The sequence below is a fragment of the Colius striatus genome, chromosome Z (assembly GCF_028858725.1).
Source record: "Colius striatus isolate bColStr4 chromosome Z, bColStr4.1.hap1, whole genome shotgun sequence".
NCBI classification, from domain to species: Eukaryota; Metazoa; Chordata; class Aves; order Coliiformes; family Coliidae; genus Colius; species Colius striatus.
In genome coordinates this window covers 76,467,962-76,492,316 of record NC_084790.1, presented here as the reverse complement: position 1 = coordinate 76,492,316, position 24,355 = coordinate 76,467,962, and the positions used below count along the sequence as shown (strand labels likewise).

General features: G+C 59.0%; 1 protein-coding gene and 1 long non-coding RNA gene across 5 annotated transcripts; one reads left to right on the top strand and one right to left on the bottom strand.

Annotated features, from left to right (window-relative positions):
• Positions 1 to 2,271: 2,271 nt before the first annotated feature.
• LOC133628844 (uncharacterized) lies at positions 2,272 to 6,721 on the bottom strand. 2 transcript variants are annotated; one of them, XR_009820887.1, is made up of 2 exons: positions 5,343 to 6,721; positions 2,272 to 2,637 (listed from the first exon to the last, which is right to left on the bottom strand). It is a non-coding gene; the product is annotated as an uncharacterized LOC133628844 (long non-coding RNA). The 2 variants fall into 2 exon arrangements; XR_009820886.1 differs by having other exon boundaries at positions 5,462 to 6,721.
• A 594-nt stretch (positions 6,722 to 7,315) lies between these two features.
• DNAJB5 (DnaJ heat shock protein family (Hsp40) member B5) lies at positions 7,316 to 22,705 on the top strand. Of its 3 annotated transcripts, XM_062017801.1 has the most exons (5): positions 7,316 to 7,383; positions 13,742 to 13,907; positions 13,992 to 14,236; positions 16,251 to 16,849; positions 21,179 to 22,705. In XM_062017801.1, exons 3-5 carry the CDS (start codon positions 14,026 to 14,028, stop codon positions 21,410 to 21,412), a joined length of 1,044 nt encoding a protein of 347 aa, XP_061873785.1. In that variant the 5' UTR covers positions 7,316 to 7,383; positions 13,742 to 13,907; positions 13,992 to 14,025; the 3' UTR covers positions 21,413 to 22,705. The 3 variants fall into 3 exon arrangements, with proteins under 3 accessions (XP_061873785.1, XP_061873786.1, XP_061873787.1); XM_062017802.1 differs by lacking the exon at positions 13,742 to 13,907 and having other exon boundaries at positions 7,341 to 7,383; XM_062017803.1 differs by lacking the exon at positions 7,316 to 7,383 and having other exon boundaries at positions 13,730 to 13,907.
• Positions 22,706 to 24,355: the final 1,650 nt, after the last annotated feature.

Genomic DNA, 24,355 nt, shown 5'->3' with positions numbered 1-24,355 from the left:
CAGAATGGTCAGCTGTCATAGCATGACCCCAGACCGCTTCTCATTCCCCTTGTTCAGGGGGGAAATGCTGAGGTACCTCAGGACCCACAAGAAGGGTGCCCAGCTCTGCTCCCCCTCTAATCACCAGTGCAGACACGTGCTGACAGACCCCACGTCCCGAGGGAGCAAAAGCACCAGTGCCTGCAGCCCCAAGCCCGTATCCTATCTCTGCCCACCCCCTCGATGGCTGCTCTTCCCATTTCACTCTGAACATTCTTATTTTCCCTCAAAGTCATCCAGAATTTGACACCAGACATAGATTTGCTTTTCCTCCTTTACCAACACGGTTCATTCAGTGCTGCTGCAGCTTGAGCAGCACTTTGAAAGTGAAGGGGAGCCTCTTGCACCAGGAGAAGCCCCTTCCACGAGCAGGAGCCCCGTGTGCAGCCACCGTCGCAGGCCCATGGCACTGTTCAGCTCCTCTCCCCAAGCCTGGCACATTGAACCAACGCTCTCTGTTTTTGTTCCCTTCCAGCAGCAGCAATTTCTTGTCCCCACCTCCCTCCCACTCCTCACCCTCCTTCGAGTCGTACATTCAGTGCTGCTGCCCGGAGGTTGAAGCAAAGCGGGAAACTAGTTCAGAGCTGCATTTTCTTAAGCGTTAATTCTTCCAGCCCCTTCTCCTGCAGAGACGCTGCTGCTCTCCTCATTTGCTCTCTAATTATGTGGCACTGTAACTTTCCCCTCTTCCCTCGCTCTTTTCCAGAACATTGGATGGGGCGAGTTGCAAAGTCTGGCTTTCACCTTAACCCACCACGGTCCCTGACGGGGCTCGGGTACATCTGCTTCACAATGGCCTTGCCAGAGACAACCACAGCTGGCTTCCCCTTGGTGCTGGGCCTGGTGCCCAGCAGCTCCATGTGGCAGGCTGAAGCCTCTCTGCAATCCTCACCGTGGGGCAACAGAAAGTGGCTTTGGGAATTAGAGACCCAATGCTCCAGATGTAGCCCCATGGCTGTGCAGTGGCTTCCAGATCCCTTTGCATCCTCCCCAAGGATCTGGCCTCTCAAGAGCCCTGGTTCAGCGGCTGCTGGAAAGCATCGGCGGGTGTTGGGGAAGAGCCAGAGCCCCTGCCTTGCCTGCTGGTCCAGGCTGAGAACAGGGTGTGGGGCTCACTGTTGTTCTTGAGGTGTCCTCCAAGAGAGAGTGATAGAGAAGGTGGCAAGCACAGGCCTAAGCCCAAGCGCTGCCACCAAACCCAAGTGAAGCAGGTGCTGGGTCAGAGCCCCCATTCATGCTAAGCAAGCAGAGGGGGTGATGGCACGTTACTGGCCACTGTTCAGGCTGTCTGGGCAAGAGCAGTCTCCTTTCCCCAAGGAGAAGGGCAATGTATCCAGCAAAAACCCACACACAGAGCAGGAGAGGATGAATATGCCCAAGTACCACAGCAATGGGCACCCAGGGAAGGCAGCTCCAAGGACCACCTTTTGGCAGAGAAAGACATGAGAAAACTCTGTGACTCACAACACATTGTTAACCACTGGACACTCCACACACCACCACTCCCTACCCCAGGTCCCCGTCCTCTGCCTCCAAGCCAGGAACAGGCAAAGAAGCAAAGCATCCTTGCTCCAGCTTGCAGAGACAAGACTGGGGAGCTTATCCTCCAGCACTCTGGAGGGGTTGCTTGGAAACTTTCCTCCCCTCCCTTCTCCTCACAGCTGTACCTGCTCACCATCCATAATCCCAGAGACCAAGGAGAGGGGATGTCCAGAAAGCAGCAACATCGAGGAATCAGTAGTTACGGGCTGCAGGCAGGGACAGCAGCAGCTTGGCACCAGTGGAGCCTTCTGTATGAGGCTGAGGGACACAGTTTGGTGGTGGCTGTGGCAGTGCTGGGGCAACAGTTGGACGTGATGAAGTTAAAGGTTGTTTCCAACATAAACCGTTCTGCAACTCTGTCCCCAGACAAACCCAAAGAATTCCCTGGACAATTACACCCTCACAGACCATGCAGCTGTCCACGATCTTCATGTGCCACTTGGCCCAGCAGTGATTCTGGTCTGAGTCCTTCTTGCACCTTCTTGCAGTTGCAGCTGTCCCGCTGTGGCCTCCTTGCCACCCAGTCTGTGCCAGCCCTGAGAGCCCTGTTTTGCTCAAGTAGGTACGAGTTCAAAAAATCCCAAACAGTGAAAGTCTGCAGGGCTCGAGTAAATCCAGCTACTCGCGCTAAAAAGCAAGCAGAGTGCTAAATCACTCAATATGATGAGTGATGACCATCCCCATGCTAAGTGATTGTCTCCAAGTGATTTAATCTATTTTAAACTTACTTTAAAACTTACTTATTTAAATGCCCGATTTTTCCCAACACTGACCACCATCTGCCACCGGGCCAGGGCGGTCCCAGGGTCAGTAGTTGGGGAGGCAAAGGAGAAGGGGCAAGACTGGAACAAAGGCAAGCCAGCCTGTTCTTTCAGAAAACTCTCCTTGCCAAACCACCTCTGGGTCCTTTGAGGTCTTTTTTAGAGGTGAGTTTTGGCAGCACCATGGAGCTATCAAGCTTCCTGTAGCAGTCAGCTGGGTATCACTTTGTGTCCTGGTGAACCTGACACACCTTGTCACTCAATTGGCACATTAAAGATTAGTTGCCAGGCAGACCTGCAAAAGAAAAAGCATCAGATGGACACACTCCTTAAAGACCCAGGAGGGTTTGTCTCCAGCCTGAACACTATCCAGCCTCAGCTGTGACCTTCAGGGGATACCCATGGATGTCCCTGCCCTGGAAAGCAGGGACCTGCGATGTGTTTCAAGGCCAAAGTTCCCCAAACAATGGGGTGGCTGGAGAGACTAGAGGAGCTCAGCTCACTTGGCACCCAAATGCAGGCTAGAAATAACTTGGTTAAAACAGAGAGCCATCCCCAGGAGAAACAGTCAATTGCTACAGGACGCCTTTGCCAATGAAAGCAGAGCAAAGGCTGGGAGCTGAAACGGAGCCAAGTCAAACTTCAGTGCACGTCCTCCACGTGCAGACGGGTCCCCAGGGACAACCGATGCAATTCATGCTCGCCGGCACGGCTGGCCTCCCTTCCACGCGGACAGGAGAGGACACAGGTGGGCAGGAAGGAGGACGCTGGGGGCTGTGCAGGGCTGCTGCTGTCCCTCAGATACCACTGCCCTGCCTCAACAGGGAGTCTCTGAGCACAGACCCTCCAGACTCGAGTCCCTCGCCTGCTGCCTATTCCCACAGCAACCTGGGGACAACTCACCACATTCAGTACCCGCAAGTCATGGTAGGGACACAGTCTGCTCAGACAGGGGCTTGGCAGAGATGGCTTTTGCAGCCCATGCACTCCCTACGCCTGGTTTAGACCCTTGGCAGTGTTTGAGTAGGAGCCAAAGGGGTAGGTCAGGACAAAACAAGGTGTCCAGAGGCAGGATCTGCTTGGTGGAGCCATGCTCTTCCCCAGGCTCTGGCCCCCAAAAAATCACTGCAACAACCCCACCCTCTCCTGCTGCTCACTCTTGCCCTTGGGTTTTGGCTGCTCCATCAGAGACTGAGTGTAGGTGGGGCCAGCAGAGGACCAGAGAGGCCAAGTCCTCCCACGCTGTGCTGCCCACTGCCATGCAGAGCCGCTCACATCTCCCACACAAGCCCAAGGAGGCTGGCAGGAGAGACCTTCTTGCGCTCATCCGAGCGGGTTTGCAAAGGGCAGCCTGAGAGGAGGTCTCTGACGAGGGCCGCATGCCAACACCGGCTAGGAGCCACTCGAGAAAAGAGGCAGGAAGAGGGGGGGAAAAAAAAGAGATAGAAAGAAGAAAAAAAATAACCCATCTGGCAGCACAGACGCTGCCGGGAGAGGAAGCGGCAGGTTGAGGCAAGGACATGGCTCATTATGCCACCCCCGCAGGTGCAGAGCGGAGCGGCCGCTCGGCTGTCACCAACAGTGTGCTGCAGTAGGGAGGCAGCAGCCAGCGGCCCTGGCCTCAGACAGCAACAGCAGAACGTGCACAATCCCTACGGCCAAGAGTGGCTTCCAGCCCCTGACTCCCATATGCCCTTGAATGCCAGGCAGGCTCTAGTGAGAGCCAGCACCATGGGGGTGCAGGAGATGATGCTGGAACAAGCTCTTCTGGCACTGCCAATGACCTCAGAGGTTCTCAAGGCCAGTCTGCTTTGACCTTGCACCTGACACTGCTTGGAGCACGAGACCACCTGGGGACCACTCCTGTCTGGATTACCCCAGAGCCAGAAGCCGCTCTAAGCCACGCAGGCACAAACCCCCCATATGCTGGGGCTACTGATTAAGTCAGGGGGACAGAGACATGGCACTTTCCTCGAGAGACACACACCAGGGACTAGATAAGTCCCAAAGAAGGTCTCCATGTCCTCAGGACAGAGTCCTCCTGCACACACAGCAGCGTCAGCAGGAACTAAGACCCAGGCTTGACCTGGAAAATGACCCACCAGTATCTCCTCACAGATGAATCAACCTCAGATCACAGCCAAGACAGCAAGGGGCAGGGAACAGGGCATTGATTCAACAAAGAAATCCTAACAAACAAAACCCGAAAACCTGGGCGTAGCTTTTTTCTTGCAGCCCTTTCCTCATCCTGCAGCTCAAGGTGCTGGAAAAAGGCGGGCACAATCTCCAAGGATGGGAAGAGGCAGGAAGGAGAGACAGCATCAAATGCGTGGGTGCTGCTCTCACCGTGGAGAACAGAGTATAAACCCCGCTGCTGCCAAGCCCAGTGTCCTCAGATGCATCTCTCCAGCTCACCCAGCCAGAGACTACCCCATGCTGAGCGGGGGAGCCTGATGGAGAGCATCACAGCAAGGGGCTAGCACGGTCCCCCGCACACGGGACTAGGCCCTTGCTCCTGCCCCTCAGCCACAGGGAGATCTGGCTCAGGGGACAAGGAGGTGGCAGCAACAGGGGAAGGGTCTCTGCCGTGGTATAGCACCTGCCAGGAACACGCTTCGTAGCCAGTATTCAGGTAGAAGCTGCAGAGCTGGATGGCCTCCTCTAACGCTCTGACCTTCTTTTCTGGGACAGAGACCCACAGCTAAAAGCTCAGAAAGAGCTGAAGCTCTTCGGTATACCCTGCTCCTTGCTCCTGCAGCCACAGGATTTCCCACACCAGCAGCACCATCACATAGGGCTCACCAGTCCCCGGTGGCTTTCTCTTTCCAGGAATTTCCTGAATTGCCTTTTGACCCCTGACCAGTTTCTCCCATCTTCACCCCATCCCTCCACCATTTCCATGGGTTAATCCCAAACTGCTCCACGAACAAGGTGCAATTATCTCTTCCCACACAAGGTGCCCCATTACAGGAAGAACTTGAGTACCCCTTCCCCACTCACCTTCCCCCCGCCACATAGGATTTAATTCTTCTCCGTCATGCCTCCTTCAGTCATCTCTTCCCCCAGATGGAAGAGAGACAGTTTATGTAATTGTTCCTTCTATGGAAACGGCTTCGTACCTTTAATTATTCCTGCCATCCCTCCCTGCGCTTTCCCGGCGTGTCTTTAAAAGGCTGCGGATGTGCTGGCAGGCAGATGGGCTGTGAAGGAGGAACAGTTTTGGTTAAGACACCCATTGCACCTCAGGGAGGGAGGTCGTGGTCTGCCTTGACCCTGCTGCTGCCCAGGTTTCAGTAGCAGAGGGGCTGCATCGAGCCCCTGGACCAAACACCTCCTTTGTCCCTAGTCAGGCTGCACACCAGGCTGATGAATTGTGAGGAGGGAGACAGCTGGCACCCAGGGCCTCCAATGCCCCCAGTGATGAAAGGCCAACGCCAAAAGGTATTTGCAAGGCAAGGCCACTGGCACGGCGCAGGACAAGCGGCATGAGCTGCTCCTGGCTGAGGCTACACAGCTGGATGGACATAAACACAGCAAAATACACTGGTAACAGCAGAGCTCTGGTTAACATCACAATGACTCAACCACTGTGCAGTGAGTAGAGCAAAAACTCCAACTCTCCCACCTCGAATGGGCTCCACAAACTGTTGGTGAAAGCAGGAGCTACTCATCCCCTGGAAGGTCAGAGACCCCAGCCCCATCCCAGCCAAGGACAGAGAGACCCAAGTTGTGGTCAACTCGCAGAGGTTGGAAAAGCCACATGAACCCAGAAGTTACTCCAAAACACTCCATTCAGACCTCCTCAGTCACGGGACACACACAGAGGTTACCCTCTAACCACGACAAATGTGGTTTTAACAGTCTCAGCTGTTTGCATCACGGCCTGATTTCACCCAGGAGCTGCAAAACCCACAGGACCCACTGCTTCCACCTTTGGTGTCGGCAGAGGTTCAGAGGAAGGACATTGCCCCAAGAGGAAACATCACTCTGCACCAACACAGTACCTCAACACAGGCAAGAAATGGGGCTTGTTTCTTAAGCAGGTTTCCTAGGGTAAAAACCAGGACTGGATTCCCTCCAGGTCTAACTCCGGCCAGAATGCTGGAAAGACTGAAGGGGGGAGACTCATGTGGGAAAGCCCAAACACCAGCTCTCCTCATATGGGGACTCTGGATGAGGCTTTGCAGGGAGCAGCAGGAACACATTTAGCTTAGCTGCCGAGCATGCCTGCTAGCTGGGAGGGGCTGCTGCAGAGCTGAGATGCACCCAGGTGAGATGAGGGGCTGTGTTGGCCTCAGACAGGCCTTTGCTTCCTGATAAATAAAAAGGACACCCCCAAAGCAAAGCCCGAGCCTGCACATCATCCCAAGGTTGAAGCATAGAATCTGTTGGCCGGCACCACCCCCTCACAACCCCCACCCCCCTCAGACCCTCCTCACAACCCCCTCCAACCCCCCCTCAGAACCCCCGACACCCTCTCAATCCCCCCAGACCCCGCCAGAGGCTTGCTCTCCCCGCGACCTCCCACTGTGCCCTTGCTGAAGCCTGACAAGCGCTTCTCGGGCCGCTGACGTCCGCCCCCACGCCACACCCGGGAGCAGCCCGTTCTGCCGGCCGCCCGAACCGCCCGCCGCAGCACGAACCCCGCCGCTGCCCTCAGGCGGGAAGGGGGAGGGTGCGGTGCCCCGGTGACATCACACCCTTCCAGAACGTTCCCCCCAGGGATCCCGCCGCTGCTAACGGGCGCCCGACCAATCAGAGCGTCCGGGAGGGGCGGTGCCGGCTCGAATTGACCAATGGGAGGCGGCAGTGAGGAAGGAGGGTGGAGGAAGGCGGAGCGCGTCGCTTCCCCCCGCCCGCCTCGCCCCGCCTCCCCTCTCAGGGACAGCCAATGGGAGAGGCGCGGCGCGGTGACGGACGGCCTGCCGGCCCAACGGGGCGGGGCGCGCGCGGGCGGGACTCCCCTGACGTGGCGGCCGGAGGGGGCGCGGGGGGCGGGGGTGGCTGAGCGAGCGCGCGGCGCCCCGGGACAGCGCGAGCGGTGAGTGCCGGGGGCGGCGGCGGCTCCGCGCCGCTCCGCTGCCCCCTCCGCCGCCGCCCCGCACACCCCACACACCCGCTCCCCCAGAGGCCCCCGCACACGGCGCCGGGGCGCGGGCCGGCCTCCCGGTGGGGACCGGGGCGGAGCTTCTCCGCCCTCTGCGGTGACAGCGTCTGTGGGGCGGGAGTCAGTGCCTGTGCCCTTAGCGGTGACGCGGTGTTGCTGTGGGGCTGAGGGGGTCAGTGCCCTGCCCTGGGGGGTTATACGGTGTCACTGTGGGCTGGGGGGGGTCAGTGCCCCGGTCCTGTGGGGTGACACGGTATCGCTATGGCGCTGGGGTGGGGGGCGGTGTCAGTCTCTGCCTTGTGGGATGACACAGTGTCTCTGTGGGTCGGGAGATCCATTCTCTTACCCCATGGGGCGACACGGTGTCGCCCTCGGGCTGGGGGGAGGTCAGTCGTCTCCCCTGTAGGGTGACATGGTGTTGCTGTGGGGGTGAGAGGTCTGACCTCCTACCCCATGGGGTCAGACCATGTCACTATGGGACTGGGGAGGTCAGTCTTCCTGTGCCAAGGGGTGACAGGGTGTCACTGTTGGATCAGACCCCTGCCCTGTGGGGTGACAGAGTGTTCCTATGGGATGATCCATTCCCATGCCGTGACAGAGTACTGCTCTTGAGCTGAGGCAGGGGTGTCAGTCTCCCTACTCTGTGGGGTGACAGGATGTCACTATGGGGCTGAGGGCTCAGTCTCTCAGCCCCATAGTGTGAGAGGGTTTTGCTGTGGGTGTAGGAAGGGAGGCCAGCCTCTCCACACCCATGGAGTGACAGAACTGTCCTGGTGCAGGTACTAAACCTCTGTCTTACAGGATGTCCCTGTGAGGCTGGTGGGATCAGTTCTTCTGTCCCTGGAGTGACAAGGTTTCACTTTGGTGCTAGGAAGGGGAGGTCAGCCCCTCTGCCCCGTTCATGGGTACAGAACGGAGGTGAGCTGCTGACCCTGTTACCCCCTGTAGGGTGACAGGGTTTCCTGGTGAAGCTGTGGGTCAGGGTAAACTGCTCTGCCCTACATAGTGAAAGCCAGTCCTCATGAGTGTGAAGAGAGTAGGAGGAAAGGGTTAATGTTACTGCCCCGTATCAGTAACAGTACATCCAAGGAGGGCTGGGAGGAAAAGTTAAAGCCCTTCTCTCTGGGACTGTAGTGCATCCCTTCAGGGCTGAAGAAGGCTGTGAGGTGAGGGTTAACCTCTTTCTCCTGCTTTAGGAGGAATAATGTGCCCTGCTGGAGCTGTGTGGTGTGACCAGGAAGGGGTTAACTGCCACCCCACCTCACCCCCCAGTACCTTTGGAGGCACCAGTATATCCCAGTGGGGCTGAACTGGGTGCTGGGGAAGTTTGTAATTCTCCCTTACCCCCCAGGTCACGGTGATAGGGTTGGAGGAGCCAGCAAGCAAAGGGTTAACCCCGTGTCCCCAATCGGGGTGACAATGTGTTCCACCAGGAGAGGTGTCAGCGCGGAGGAAAGGATTAACCTACTTTCCCCAGTGGGTCCCACTGGGGCTGGAGGAGTGTCAGGGGATCACCCCTAGCAGGGGCTCCTGCACAGAGAGGAGGGGTGAGGGATGAACAGCCCCCCAACAACACCATCATGCAAGAAATAGGGCACCCATAAATGGGACAGCGCCTGTGGGGGGGCTTAACACACAGGGCAGGGCAAGAGTGGCGGTTTAACCCCCTCCCCACAGCGCCCTGAGCACCCCGGGGGGGCTGCAAAAGGGGGACCTCTCAGTGGGAGGCAGCAAGGGGGGGCTCGAATCCCCCTTTCCACACCATCGTGGGGCCAGAAAGAGCGGAGATGCCTTGGGGAGGGGGCTCGAACCCCATCCCCACGAAGCAGCAGCACCCCGCGGGCAGGGAGACGGGGGACCCTTTGTGGGGAGGCACGGAGGAGGTCCTGACCCGTCCCCACGCAGGAGGCGGCAGCCGTCGGCGGGGCTGACGGCGGGGGCTGCAGCGAGGGGAGGGTTAACCCCCTCCCCACGCAGGTGCCGGCACCCCAGTGGGGCTGTCGGTGGGGAGGGGGAGGCGGGCGGTGCGTGTGGGGGCCCGGGGAGGGGATGATTCATTGCGGGTCGTCATGACATTGCCACCTGGTTGCCTGCGGCTGCCAGCCGGCACCACCGCCACGGGCACGGGTGTCTCTGCCTGCCCCGGCACACCGAGATCCCCGCCGGCTCCCTGACCGAACCGCCGGGTCCGCCGCCATGCCGGCCATCCTCCTCTTCTGGAGCCGCGCCGAGAGGTACGCGCCCGCCACGGCTACCGCCGTGCTCGCCCAGCCGGCCGCCCGCTGCCCGCCGAGCCCGCCGGACCCCCCCCGGGCGCGCAGCCCGCGGCGTTCCGCTCGCCCCGGGACCGGGATGCAGCAGCCCACCCCGGCAGCCGCGCTGCCCGGTGCCGGTCGCGGGCATCCGACAGGGATGCTGTCGGTAGCCCAAAGGGATGCTTTCGGTGACCCAGGAGTGGCGGTGACGGGCTGGGGACGAAGCGTGCGAGGGAGGGGGGGGATGTGGCGGCATTGGATTTCCTTGGCGCGCCTGAAGGTGACTTCTCAGAAGTAGGTTTTGTGCCGCCGCGCCGGGAGGAGGAACCGCTGTGCCGCCGGAGCCCCCGTCACCTGCCGGGACCCCTTCTGCTGGGGCAGCGCTGCCGGGGGGGGCTGCGAGGACCCCCATGCAGCCGGCGGGGAGAGCCGGGGAGCTGCCAAGCGCTTCCCTGAACACTTCCTAAATTCTTTTTTTTGTGTGCCTTTTTTAAATGTTTTTTTGTCTGCCGCGCTACTTTGGTCCGTCCTCGGTTCGCCGGGCAGGGGGGCACACGGCCCTTCCCGGGCTGCATTCAGCAGAGCCGATTTTGGGGACGCCGGGGAAGGGGGTTCCTGGCCACCGTCCCTGCGCCTCGGCGGGGGCTGCGCGGGGGATACGACAGTGCCGGGGCGGCAGCGGGGAGGGAGGATGCTGGAGCTGACGGCAGGAGTGTCTTAATCCGCCGGCTTAGCGAGGAAGCGTGGAGAAACCGATGGAAAGGGGAATTACCGCTCTTTGAGCGACTCCATTGAAGGAGGGTCCCCTCCCTCCTCTCGAGGGGTGAGGAGCAGACAAAGGACAGCGGCTCCCCGGCAGCATCGGCTTGACACCGGCTCTGACGGAGCCGTCCGGGGAGCAGAGGTCAGAGCTCGACCGCGGCTGCCGCGCCGGCCACGAGCAGCCCTGTTCGGGTGAGGGGGAGACCGGACGCCGGAGCATCCCTTGTCAGTGGCCGTCCCCGGCATCTTTCTCTCCGGCTGCCCTCGGCACCTGCCCACACGCCTGCGGACAGCCGCGATGTTTAAAATAAAACTCGAGCCTTTAAAAATGACGGCTTGGACTCTGAATGTGTTCGTAAAGTTTCGGTAAGTGGGTTTCTGCCTTCTGACCTCGCGTCCTCGTGGTACCCAGGCTGCCTGTCCTCAGCAATCCCGTGGTGACATTGCACTCCGAGATGGCAAAAGAGGGGGGGAAAAAAAACCCACTAAAAACCTCTGCCTGGTGCTGCTGCCAGGGGCGGGGAGGTAGGGAACGGGTTTGTTCCCTTAGGTGGCTGCCGAGCCGGGAGCCGAGGGGTGATGTCAGACAATCGCTATGCAGTTGGTGCGCTCATCCAGCGGTTGCAAGGGGCTGATGTCATGTGCGGGGCCAGAACAAAGATTTCCTTTATTTATTTATTTATTTTTCCGCCGGGTGCTTGCGAGAGGAGGCTGGGCTGGCTCTGCTGGGCTGGCTCTGCTGGGCTGGCTCGGTGGGGACTGCGATGGCTTGTGTTTTTTCTCCAAGGCCAAGTGGGGCAACTTGTCCGAAGGCCTCCGGGTTGAAAGGGTGATGCAGGAATAGCTTTGCCCTCCAGAAACCAACCTTGGTGCCTTCTCCACAACCACCCCTCCCTCCCGCTCCCCCCCCACACCCCCACCCTGCACTCCTGAAGGGGTTAAATGGGAAGGCAGGAGAGGATGACTGAGCAGAAGGAGAGGAGCGTGTCGAGGCAGCAGCTGATCCCCGGGAGGTGGGAGGGAAGGAGGGAGGCTTTGCGGGGACCGAGTCGTGTTTTACCACCATCATCTCGCACGTGAGCGTCGCCTCTGGATACCCACCGGGTCACTGTCCTCGCCGGAACGGTAAACTGCGGCACGGGGATGCGTTTTGGTACCCAAATCTCCCTCTCCCTGGTCCCAGATGGACAAAAGGGGGGGATATCTCTGTCTGTGAGAGCATCCGTGTGCAGCACCCCCACCCAGCCAAAGCCCCCCGGGGCAGGCAAGCCAGGAGGTCTGGCCGTGGCTGATGGCGTTTTGCTGGGACGGGATGTGATTGTGTGGGATGCGCCGTGGGGTTTCATCCTGGTGAGGTGGTGCTGTTGCATTGGGCTGCTTAGGGTCAGAGATGGGTACTGTGGTCCGCAGGGCAGGGGGACAGCTGAAGGTTTGCCACCTTCCCGTTGTCTTTGGTGCTGCCTGGCTCATCCTCGCTTGGGGGTGGGGGCATCATCCATGTGGGCTAAATCCTGGTCCAGGTACTGGTGCTGTTTGCAGGGAGCCGCTGCCCCACATCAGGGGCTGCTCCGAGGAAGGGAGGCACGGAGGTGACCTTTGGCAGGGTATTTTGGCAGGTTATGTCTCTGCACCACTGACCTGTTGCTCACCCCAGGGTCTCCTGCAGCCTCCCACCCTGTGGGGAGGGCAAGGTGGGCCAGGATCAGAGCAGCCCCAGCACCTGCGTGGGCTGGGTGCCACCCTCAGCTCCATGCTCAGGAGACGGGCTGAAATGTGCTGGCACCCAAGAGCTGCCGTGGGAGACACTGACAGATTCCCTCAACACCCCCAGGAGCCCCCTGCCCACGTCCCCTGTGGCCCTTGGGACTGCCACATGCACCTGCAGGTGCCCCCGTCTCCCGTCACCTCACAGAGATACGTGTCTCAGGCACTTTGGGCCCCCTCCCCACCCACAGCAAAACAGCTGCTCGGTGGCTGGGGCAAAAAAGGGCAGAAGTTGGTGCTTTGGAATTGAAGTGGCCCATTTCTAAGCCCTTGTAGCAGCCACCCTGCTATGGAGGGGTTATTGGGTGCCTGGGGTGGATCCTGGGGGCATTACTCCCCAGATATGAGCTGCTGTGCTTACGAGTGGGGAGTCCTCTGTGACATACTCCGGGAGCTTGTGGATTGAGTAAGGGTGGTGGGGGAGCATCTGGTAGCTCTTGTGATGGTGAAGGAAAGAAGCCAAGGCTCATTCCCCAGTGCCAGAATGTGTTTGCTGTAGGAGCACAGTGGGCTGGGGGTGCCCCAGGGGTGTTTGGAGCAAGGGTAGAGTGAAACACGGGCTGTGGCGTGGAGCAGGAGGGCTTGACAGAGAGCATGGATGTGCTGGGGCAGCACCTGTAGAGGAACAGGGCTGGCAGCAAGCAGTGAGCTGGGCTGTGTGAGGTGGGGGGTGCTGGCAGGCTTGGCGGGTACACGGGGGTTGGGAGTGGGCTGCTGGGTAACCAAAGGTTGGGAAGCATCTTCGGAGGAGCGTGGGGCTCGCTCAGTCTCTGCCGGGAGGAGCTGCCCTCCTGTCTCCTTCAGCTTCTCCCTGGGCCGGTGTGCCTCAGGGACGAATTAACCTTCTCTCCTCCTCCTCCTCTTCCCTTGGGTTGCAGTTTTCTGTGCCTCAGTAAGGCACAGCCCCAGCCCCGGCCCCAGCCCTGGCCTGCCCACACACACACACACACAGAGGGAGTGAGCCCTTGTTTCTGGCAGAGGTGCAGTGGAAGGAAGGCTCTCTGGGAGTGCAAGTCAGGCTAGGAGGCGCTGGGTCTATTTCATTTTTTTTGTTTAAAACAAAAGGGTAAAAAAGCCCTCCCACCATCACAAGATGTTTCTGTCTAACGGCTTCGTTCCCTCTTCGCTAAATACAAATTATGGCTCTGACAGCCGGAGGCACTTATCTCCAGCTGAATGCCAATTGCTTTCAGGAACAAAATGTTTGAAGTTCCTTTAAGGTGAAGGCAGCAGCACGGTCCCTGCCACTGCTTTCAGCCTCCAAAAACCTGCTGTCATCACCCTCAGTTGGGTCCCAGCTCCCCAGCCGGGAGAGAACCAGCGCTGGAGGGGTGGGGGTGGGGGTGAGATGGATGGCCACGGGCCGGTGGCTACATTTAGACATAGCTCAGCCCTCCTGGCTCAGCGCTAGGGGGGACGGGACAGGGACACGGTCATAGCCTGACGTTAGCAGTGGCGTGGCCCCTATAATAACGCCGTGCCCCGGCTCGGGCTCTCCTTCTCCCCGTCAGCCTTGGAGATGAGTCTCCCAGTCCTCGCCGTGGGGCTTTGCGGGGTAAAACCGGAGCTGGGACACATCCTGCCTGCAGGGCCCTGAGCTGCGTGGGGAAGGGTGGCCTGGAGCCGGCTGTGGTGCTGCTGGCCGGCGGGACGCGGGGAGCAGCGGCTCCGCGATAAGTGCGTGGTGGTCCCGTCCCTGGCTGCAGCCCCCTCCCCTCTGCCCTGCATTCACCCCACCAAGAGCTGTCTCTGTGCTTTCAGGAATAAGTACTCGTCTCCCGGCAGCGTCGCCGTCATGGGGAAGGACTATTACAAGATTTTGGGTATCCAGAGCAGCGCCAACGAGGATGAAATCAAGAAAGCCTACCGCAAAATGGCCCTGAAGTATCACCCCGATAAGAATAAAGACCCCAACGCCGAGGAGAAGTTCAAGGAGATCGCGGAGGCCTACGACGTCCTGAGTGACCCCAAGAAGCGAGCTGTCTACGACCAGTACGGGGAGGAAGGTAAGGGGCAGGTGCTGCCGGCTTGGGGACAGGGATGTGGGGCCCAAAGCGTTTTTTACAGGGGGAGTGTTCTCGGGCAGAGGTGTTCCTGTGGTTCCTGCCTGCCCCTGGGGCTGAAACAGGGCTAGGGGCCACAGAAAGGGAAGGAGCCAAGGCTCTGCGGATGCTGGGAATCACCTCTCATCCCTCTTCTCCCTGGGCTGCCCCGCTTTTCCAACTCATCACCCTGCTCCGCGGAGTGGCTAGGCTCTCCCTGCCCTCTGCCTCAAACCTCAGCAGCCTTCTGAGACAATGAGAGCAGAAGGAGCTCACCTGCTGGCTCATACCTGGAGTAATTCGTTATCGACCCCTTAACTGACCTAAATACCCCAGCAGAGAGGTGCTACTTTTGCCCACGTTCCCCCCCGCACGTGGGCACTGGTCCCACTGTCCTCTCCCAGTATAGGCTGACCTAGAGCATTCAAAGCTTTTCCCAATTTAAGTAATAGGTCCTTGTTTTGAAACCAAGCGGCTGCTGTTGTCTGGCGTTGGCAGGGAGGAGGAGGAGGAGAGCTGCTCCAGTGCAGGCGGCCTTATTAGTCGAAGATGGAAGAGCACAACCCCATTCGAGGAGAGTGCGAATAGCATCTGCATTAATCAGCCTCGGGCTTGGGTGCTTAAAAGAGCAGGAGAGGTCTGGCAGGAGCTGGCTGCTGGGTGGAAGAGGCAGCCCCCGGACCAGGTGCATCCCCTCACGAGACACCAGCACAATTAACCAGCAGTGGGTTAATGCTCAACCTGTTATGTCAGGGCCATGATGCATGCACCAGGCACTGCAGTTTGCCACTCCATAAAATGAGAAGAGGCTGTCTCAAGTAGGAAACCAGCCTTCCCCCTCTCAGAGGGACACTGAAATTGGACCCTGCTCAGGCTGGCGTCATGGGATTAGAGGTGAAAACTCTTGGCTGAACAGTCTGTTAGGAACAGGGGCTCGCTGGGGATTTGGAAATCCCCGTAATCACCTGAAGGCACCTGACATGAGGGTGAGGGAAGAGCATCCCCCTCCTTGCCCCACTAGGGTCAGACCAGACGTGGTCTGTGGCCCCGACACCTCTTATCTCCCATCAAATGACATTCTTTGGAGCAACGCATCTTGGGCATCAGCATTCAGAGTGGCTTCTGGGTCCCACAGGCTGCCTTGCACCTTGTCCCCCTCCAGCACCTTGTCCCCCTCCTGCAGGTCTCCTGAGGGACCCCCTGTCAGAAATAGCCTTTTGCAGGGACAAACTGTAAGAAATAGCCCTTCACTGTCACCCTTGTGCCCTGAAAAGAGTCCTTGAGCTAGGCTTAGCTTAACCCTTCCCAGCTTTCCTGGTCAAAAACTGCATTGCAGAGTGTGTGTGTGTGACCTCTCTGCAGGAGTCTCCACTTGTCCTGCACCTTGACTGCTTGGGACTTTGGGGGAGTTGCAGTGGTGTGAGGCTCAGCCTGGGACCCAAGCTTCCCAGGGGAATGGTTGCCAAGAGATGCAGACCTTGAGCTTACTTGGCATTTGTTTCATACAGTCTGTGTGCTGGTCTGCTGACCCTCACCTGCTCAAAGCTTGTCCTCACCCGCAGGACACGATGCTCCTGGCCTGTGGCCATCGGTACAGTCAGAGGGACAAAGCTATTTGGGCAGAAGGGGGGCTGCTTACGGTGAAAAATGGAGATGGGCTGGACAGGAGGTGCTTACAAATGAAAAGGCCATGAATTGAGTGGAGAAGAACCAAAGAAGGGCTTCAGTAGGGATCTGGCAAGGACAAAACCTTTGTGGGGATTTTGAGCTTGCTGGATGTGGGGACAGGACTGTGTTGTCACGGGTTGAGGCGGTGTCTTCTGGCCTACGCAGGGAGCTGGGCTGGAGGGGGTGAGGTGCATCTCTAGGCCACTCTGGGAGGGCACAGACCATACCACCGCCCCGGAAAGCACAGACCCGGCACGGCATCTGCCAACGGGCAGCATTCACGTCTGGTTCTTCCCCCTTTCTCTGCCAGGTCTCAAAACTGGAGGTGGCTCTTCAGGTGGCTCAGGGAACACTTTCCACTACACCTTCCACGGAGACCCACACGCCACCTTCGCCTCCTTCTTCGGAGGCTCCAACCCTTTCGACATCTTCTTCGCCAGCAGCCGCTCCCGGATGTTCAATGGCTTTGACCAGGATGACATGGATATGGACGACGATGACGACCCTTTCAGTGCCTTCAGCCGGTTCGGCTTCAATGGCATCAACGGGGTTCACCGGCGGCACCAAGAGTCCCTGCACACGCGGAGGAAGGTCCAAGACCCGCCCGTCATCCACGAGCTCAAGGTGTCCCTGGAGGAGATCTACCACGGTTCCACCAAGAGGATGAAGATCACACGCAGAAGGGTCAGCGCCGATGGCCGGACCGTGCGGACTGAGGACAAGATCCTAAACATTGTCATCAAGCGGGGTTGGAAGGAGGGAACCAAAATCACCTTCCCCAAAGAAGGGGACGCCACCCCAGACAACATCCCCGCCGACATCGTCTTCATCCTCAAGGACAAGCCTCACTCGCACTTCAAGAGGGACGGGACGAATGTGGTCTACACGGCAAACATCAGTCTTAAAGAGGTGGGTAGGGGTGGGAAGGCCTATGGGGGGTGGGGGGTGGCCCTGGGTCACGGCACAGACAACCGAGAGGAGAACCAGCCCTTCTCCTGCGCCCACGAGGAAGGACCAGGTAGGTCGCGAGAAACATGAGCAAAGACCTTTTGCAGAGAGAGCTGCAGAGGCCATCTCCTGCTGGGTTTGGCGGTGCTCAGCCTGGAAATGGGGTCTGAACATACCTCGCCTCTTGAGCCAATACCAGTGGTATTTATCCATTTTCTTCCTCCCCACATATCTTATCCTTTCACTTTAGTGTAGGGTATTCACATGTGCAAGAGAGCACAGATCCTCTGCAGGGGCAAGGGAGAACCCTAGCTGGCTGGCATCAGCCTGGTCCCTGCTTGTTCCCATGGCTGAGCCTGCTGTGGCTTAGGATCTGTCCGGGCTGGCACCGGATGCCTCTTCCCATGGGAGAGAGATGGAGAAGGGTGGTACCTCCCCCTCCTTGAGCAAAGCTGCAGCTTGCTGCTGGCTTTCCTAGAGAAAGGACCAAAGAAGTGGAACATCCAGGCGGTGAGCAAAGCCCAGCAGAGGCAGGCTGCCTGGCCCGGGGGCGGCGGAGCTGGAGGCCCCAGAGCCAGCAGTCCTGCCTGCTGGAGGTGGGAGCGGAAGGGGAGGGTACCCCAGTATGAGATGTGCCGCTCGCTGCTGCTGCTGCATAGCTACCTTTTAATAAACCCCAGCTGGCAGCTGCTTTTAACACTGACGCTTTTGGCAGCTGCCATTTGCTGTTCCTTTCAGCCTGCAGACGCTCTCTGTCTTCTTAATGACATCCTTTTTAAATTCTTTCTTTCCCCCAAAGACAGATTTATGTTCTCAAAATGGGTTTAATAGAAATAAGCTCAACAGGCCAGGCCTGAGGTAGGGAAACGTGAGCTCATCGGTGTGCCAGAGAGTCGGGAGAGCTTCACGGCCGCTCTGCGCCCCAGCTGGGGCTGTGGCCAGGTGTGCTGGGGGCAGGGAGCAGCCTGCTCCTGCAGCAGACTCAGCTCAAGTTAACCTGCAGGCTCAGGACCTGAATTTCCCTGGTGGTGCAAAGTGCAGAGGTTTATTCCTGTGGTGGCTGCTCCAGAAATACACGGGAGGGCCTGCCTTATTTATGGACCCATGCGTGCCGTATCTCAGATGTTTCCTTCTGTGCGCTCCCCTGTCTGTAAAGTTAACCCCCTGAGGTGGCTGTGTGGGTGCCCAGATAGCCTTGGCACTGCGCGGGCTGGAGGGGGCTGTTGCCTGGAGGGACAAGGGGAGAAGCCTGCTCTAGCTTCACGTTGCTGTTGCTGGTGGCAGGCACCCATGGCCCCCATGAGAAGACGTGTGTGCTGGCGTTTGGTTTGTGTGGTGCTGCACCAAGCACAAAACTGCTGGCCTGGGCAAATTCCTCATCTCTTTGAGCTGGGATTTCTGGTCTCTGTCCTCCCCCACTACAAACCCAAGGTGCTGGGCCTCCCTCCTCAGAGAGCTGCCAGACTGGCTGCCGTTGCCAGCCTACTGCTTGCCTGTGCAGGATGACACTTTGCCACACTTATCTTCCATGGAAGATGCACCTTAAGTGCCCCAGAGCACAAGCAGGTGCCAGGAGGTCACCATCTCCATGTGCCAGCCCCTCACTGTGTGATGGACTACTTCATCGCCTGGGCCTGTGGATGTAGCCTTGGGCACTCACCTCACACCCTTCGTTCCTTGGGAGTCTTGCCAGTACCCATCTGTTGTAGGGAGCAAACGGGCTGGTGCTCAGGCAGGAGGCCCTCAGGGGAGCATCCTCCTCCTCTTCCATGCCACAGAGCAATAGCCCTTCCAGCCCCTCTGGGTGCCACTTCCCCAGCCTGACTGAGGCAGCATGGGCTGGTTGCCACCCGACTGCTGCAGAAGCCAGAGATGTTTGAGGGCTTCCCCATGGACATGCGAGCTGGGAGGAAATGACCAGGCAGTGGGAAGGAGGCTGAGGGAGTAGGAGTGCCCCCCGGGGGTGGGCTGAGCTGCCCGGCAAGCTCCTGCTCTGCTTCTGTTACCTGCCCTCACCTTCCTCGAAGCACCGGCAGCTGCGAGTGGAGGAGGACCTGGCACTGACCCAGATACTGCTGTGCTATGCTGTGCTATGCTGTGCTGTGCTGTGCTGTTCTGTGCTGTTCTGTGCTGTGCTGTGCTCTGCTCTGCTCTGCTCTGCTGTGCTCGGGTGGTGCGGCGCTGGGCTCTGGAGTGTGGGAGGGGGATTTCATCCCGCTCCTCTCTCCGGGAGGCAGGGCAGCTCCCGCCGTCCCTGGCACCGTTTCAGCACCCGCTTCCCAAATGCCAGCAGAGCCGAGCAGGAGGGAAGAGCGGCGGGGACATACGGCGGAGGAGCGGCCGCGTCGCCTGCCCGCGCCTTGGCGCTCGGAAGGAAACACCAAGATCCCGTCTGCCTTCGCTGTCATCGCCCGCTCCCGTCGCTCTGCTCCCTCCCGTCCTGGCCGCGTGCTCCCGCGGGGAGCTCTGTGTTCTCCTTCCCATGCTGTGGCTGTGGGTGTGCTCTCCTGGGCACGGGGCAGGAAGGAATTGGTGAGGGGCGCGTGGCCCTTCGGCTCACCCCGGGAAGCCCATCCAGGCACCTGCTGCTCGCACAGGGCTGGCGATGCAGCCAGCGAAGCTCATCCTAGGAATACACGCTTCCCAGGAGGAGATCTTGTGCAGATGAGCTGTGCGAGGGGATGCCCCCATCTCTCCCGTTCTCTGCTCTCCAGAGCTCTCCAGCCCAGGTCACCCCGTGAGCCCGGGCTCAGCCACAGAAGTCGCAGCCATCGGTCCCGAGCCAGACTCCAACACAAGAAGGAGGGGTGTTTCTCCTGGTGTCTGTTGCTGCTCTGCCACTGAAGGCTTTTCTTGGGGTGGGGGATGCAGAACGTGCCCCCATCTCCCCCAGAAACAGCAATTGCCTCCTCCTCCCTTCCCTTTGCAGGGTGTTTGGGAGAGCTGTGACCCCCCAAAGCCCAGCTCAAAGGGGCGAACCTGCTCTAGCCCCCTGCCTGAACGCTCGAGACCGTACCCCTGGCAACCCACCCCCCTCTTCCAGAAGCATCGCTCCACATTCCTCTCCCCCAGCCCTTGCTTGAAAGCCTGGAGACGGTGCTGCCCACGTGTACACTGGAGCTGTCTGAGTTATTTAAGGACAGGAGGATTTTCTTGCTGCATTCCGGTGTCACGTGTCTCGCTAATGCAGGCTGGTGCGGCTGCTGCGGGGGGCACACGGCGAGGCACCCACAGCACGGCCGTGGGGCTGGGACCACGCTCGGTGCTGCCGTAACCTTCTGGGGGCTGCTGGAGGGGGGGCGGGACGGGGGCTGTGCTATAGATAACCCCAGCGCTGGGCAGAGCTGCCGGGCCGCGCAGGCCGGGTGACAGCTGATCACTGCCGTGGCATCCGATGAGCTCAGAGGATGGATTTTTTTTTGGGCTGCCTGAGGCTGGGCTGCGAGGGAAGGGGCTAAATTTAACCCGTCCTGTTGCTGTGAGGGGCTGGGCACTTGCTGGTGGTGTCTCCTGGAGAGCCCAAGGGCTGGGGAAGGGGATCCTTTCCCCTCCATGAGGCTGGTGCACCCGTCTCTTGGGGTACCTCTCGCCTTCACAGCTCCTGCAGCCCAGTTTCATGGTGGTTAGGCTGGGGTGGCACCAGCAGAGACCCGGGTTTGCACTGGTGAGCTTTGTCTGATGCTCTTGGGCATCATCCAGAGGCAGCTGAAGTAGTACGGTGTCTAGTTCTGGGCTCCCCAGCTCGGGAGTGATAGAGAACTCCTGGACAGTGTCCAGTAGAGGGCTGCGAAGACACGGGGGGGACTGGAACATGTCTCTGATGAGGAAAGGCTGTGAGACCTCCTGGGGCTTTTCAGGCTGGAGGAGACTGAGTGGGGACAATGCTGATCAATGCCTAAAGGGTAGGTGTTGAGAGGATGGAGCCAGTCTGTTTTCTGTGGTGGCCGGTGACAGGATAAGGGGTAACAGACACAAGCTGGAACACAGGGAGTTCTGCTGGAACAGGGTGAGAGAGCCCTGGCACAGGCTCTGCCCAGGGAGTGTGTGGAGTCTCTTTCTCTGAAGCTTTCCAAACCCACCTGGACACATTCCTGTCTGCCCTGACGGAAGGGAACCTGCTTTAGCAGGAGGTTGGACTGGATGAGCTCCCTTCCAAGCCCCACCATTCTGTGCTGTGACTCTGTGGGCAGGGTGATTTACCTCGGGGGGGGTAGGGGTGCAGGGAGCGTACCGGGCTGCTTCGGGGTGCCTCGCCTCCACCTGACAGCACGTGCTCTGCTCTCCCCACAGGCCTTGTGCGGCTGCACCGTGAACATTCCCACCATCGACGGGCGCGTGATCCCGCTGCCCTGCAACGATGTCATCAAGCCGGGCACAGTGAAGCGGCTGCGCGGTGAGGGGCTGCCCTTCCCCAAGGCCCCCAGCCAGCGAGGAGACTTGATCGTGGAGTTCAAAATCCGCTTCCCGGACAGAATAGCTCCGCAGACGAGACAGATCCTCAAGCAGCACCTCCCGTGCTCCTAGAGCCCCGGGACTCTCCTCCAAGCAGCAATATCCTCCAGACGCACGTGCCGCAGCACCTGGCCTGCGCGGAGCAGAGGTGCCACAGCACTTTCAAATGCAAAAAAAAACCAACCAACCCACCTTCACACCACTTTCCTGGCCCATAAAAACCTACCCAACTGCCCCCTCCTCCTCCCTGCTCTTCCTCCCTCTCCCCACCCGCCCCTCTTGGCCCGTTTTCTACTCCAGCACAAGCGAGCGCCTGGGCCCTTTGCCCGGCGAGGCGCGTCACGTTGTGGGGTTTTTTTAATGCCACTTGCTTTTCAGGCCACTTTTCCCACGAGAGGCTGGACTTGCTGGGGTCTGGTGTAGTGTAAATAGGACTCCACAGGATCTGGCTGTTAGGTTTTTTCTCTTTCCCCACTCTTTGATACTTGCTGCTGTTTGGGGTCGCGGCCGTAGCGGCCGTGGCTCACCCCAACCCACCCCCCCACTTTAGCCGGACTGCTTCTCACTTGGGACCACGGTACCGAGTCCGACCGTGGCCCGCTCTCCCGTGCCAAGGCTCCAGCCGAGCCTCAGCTGTGCCAAACAAAGGAGCACATGGGGATGGTCCCATCCGGCCTCCTGCCCCTGCCCGGGGGCAGCACCCGCCTGCGCCCACCGCCAGGGCAGAGCCCAGGATGGAGCTTTTCTTGTTCAGATGCATTGAGTTTCCATTGCTGCTTTTGGTTTGGGTTTTTTTTCAGTACATATATATAGAGCTCGTTAGGTAAGAGTTTTTTTTTCTCTGCACCCTGAGTGGGTTTTTTGTTGGGGGGGAGGGGGGAGCTGTGTTGTCGAAGCCCCCGGGGTGAGGTGTGGGTGTAGCACGAGTCTGGGTGCAGAAGCGGAGCCAAGCGTGAGCAGAGCCGTAGGTTTCTGTAGCATTTGAGGTCAGCCTTAGGGATTTCAGTAAGAAGAGACAGGCAGGTGTGTCTATTTTTCTACAGGGACGGTTTGTTCAGGGAGTCTCTCTGGGCAGTGGGGTGGAGCTGGGAGGAGTGCGAGGCCATGTGCTTGGTGGCTTCCTTTTCAAATGCTGTATTTTTTTAAAACCTTTGGATTTCCACCAGGAGAATTTTTATATTTCTTATCTTTCCCGGCCCACTCTGCCTCGTGCCAGATGGAAAGCTGTTTCTGTCCCAGGGAGAGGGCTCCTACGGCCCCTCTTCCGCTGCAGCACCGCACCGCCGAGAAAACCGACCCCTGTCCAAGTACTCACCCCCCCTCGCCCTGGGGATCCTGGGTTTTTAAAAGAGAAAAACACTGACTTGAATTGGGGGAGGGAGGGGGGGTCCTTGGGGGCGAGGGGATGGTGGCATGGTGTCCGTAGGGGCCGGGTGTACAGCTGTACAGTGGTACCGTGCAGGGCGAGGAGACCCGTTAGGCGCTGCTTAATCAATCGCCCGGCTCGTGCGGGCAAGGGGATGCCACCGGTTCTCTCCACTGGTCCCTGTGAAGCTCGATGTAAAGAAACCTGTTGCACATGGCGAGCGAGAAGACCAGGCCAGCGCGCAGACGCAAGCTGCCTTGTTTTTCTCGGTTTCAATGAGACCTGAATGTTTTATAGTGGGATTTTTTGTAAGGTTTTTTGTTTTTTTTTTTTTTCCTCTTATTTTTTAATGTCAGTATTGAGAGAAAAAAAAAATAAAGTATTTTAAAAATACATTGTTTCCTCGGGGTGTGCTGCGGTGGGAAACGTGGGGCTTGGCTCAGGCAGGGATCAGGCTCTGCGCTGAGACCTTCAAGGACAGTAAGGAAGGGGGTACCCAGACTTGAGGCTGGAAGGGAGGGCAAGAAGAAAGCTGTTTGGTTTGTCTGTGGCTCACAGGACCTTCAGGGCCTGATAGTGTGAGGAAGGAAACAAATGCATGACCTGTTGGGTCACAGGGAACGGCAGCTCCCTCGTAATGTGCTCTTAGCAGTGCCAAGAGCGGGGCCAGGGCTGGGGTTGGAGGGTCTGTGTGTTGCAGCTGGGGAGAAGTCGGGCTGCTCAGGAAGGGAGGCTGGAGACATGCCAGTGCCAGGCTGTTCTTGGAGGGGTGCTCAGGAGCAAAGCAGAAGGCTGTAGCACAAGTTGCACCCAGGGCAAATGCTGATGGTACCAGGACGAGTCTCCCTACAGCTCGGAGCCATGAAATCAACCCACAAAAACCTGTCCCTGAAGCCTACAGAGCAAGTAGGGCTGGGGGCAGTTTATGGGCTGAGCAGACTCATGGGGCAGATGCACACAGACCCAGAGACACAGAAACACACACACACACAGACGCCCCCCCCTTCCCACCCATCTCCCAGGCCAGGAGGGACTGACAGTGCTGCAAGGGATGCTCATGGGGCAGGGGATGGCTGTGGGGAGCCTTTGGAGCAGGAATACTGTAGGAAACCAAGATGCAGGACTCAGTGTGAGAAAGAAGTGGACTGGCGTGAGAACCCAGCGTGCACATGTGGCTGACTGGAGGAGCCCCCGCCTGAACAGGAGATGCAAGAAGCAAACAAGTTATCAGCACAGCTGCTCTGAAAGCCACTCAACAAAACCAGCCCTGATTAGACTCAACAAAACCAGCCCTGATTAGAAGGAACTAAGGGGGAGTAAAAGTAAAGGGGATGCTTGAACAACAAACGGTTCCGCTCCTGCACCTTGTCGGAGTCTGTGCCCATGGTGGCACCGAGCAGCTGCGGGGAAGGGATGCCCGCGGGGCAGTGGCTATCAGCCGGGAGGGCAGGTCCGTGGAGCACGGGGTTCCCGCGGAGGAAGGATGCCCTAGGCAGGGCCAGCCATGGGGAGGGGGTGTCCTCGGACCCCGTGGTGCCCGTGCGAGCGGCGGGGGCCGGGACCCGGCCGCCCTCTGCCGGCGGCAGCGCAGGGGCCGGCGCGGGGCGGGTGCGGGGCCGGGGAGGGGTGCTGGTGCTGCGGGGGGGCCC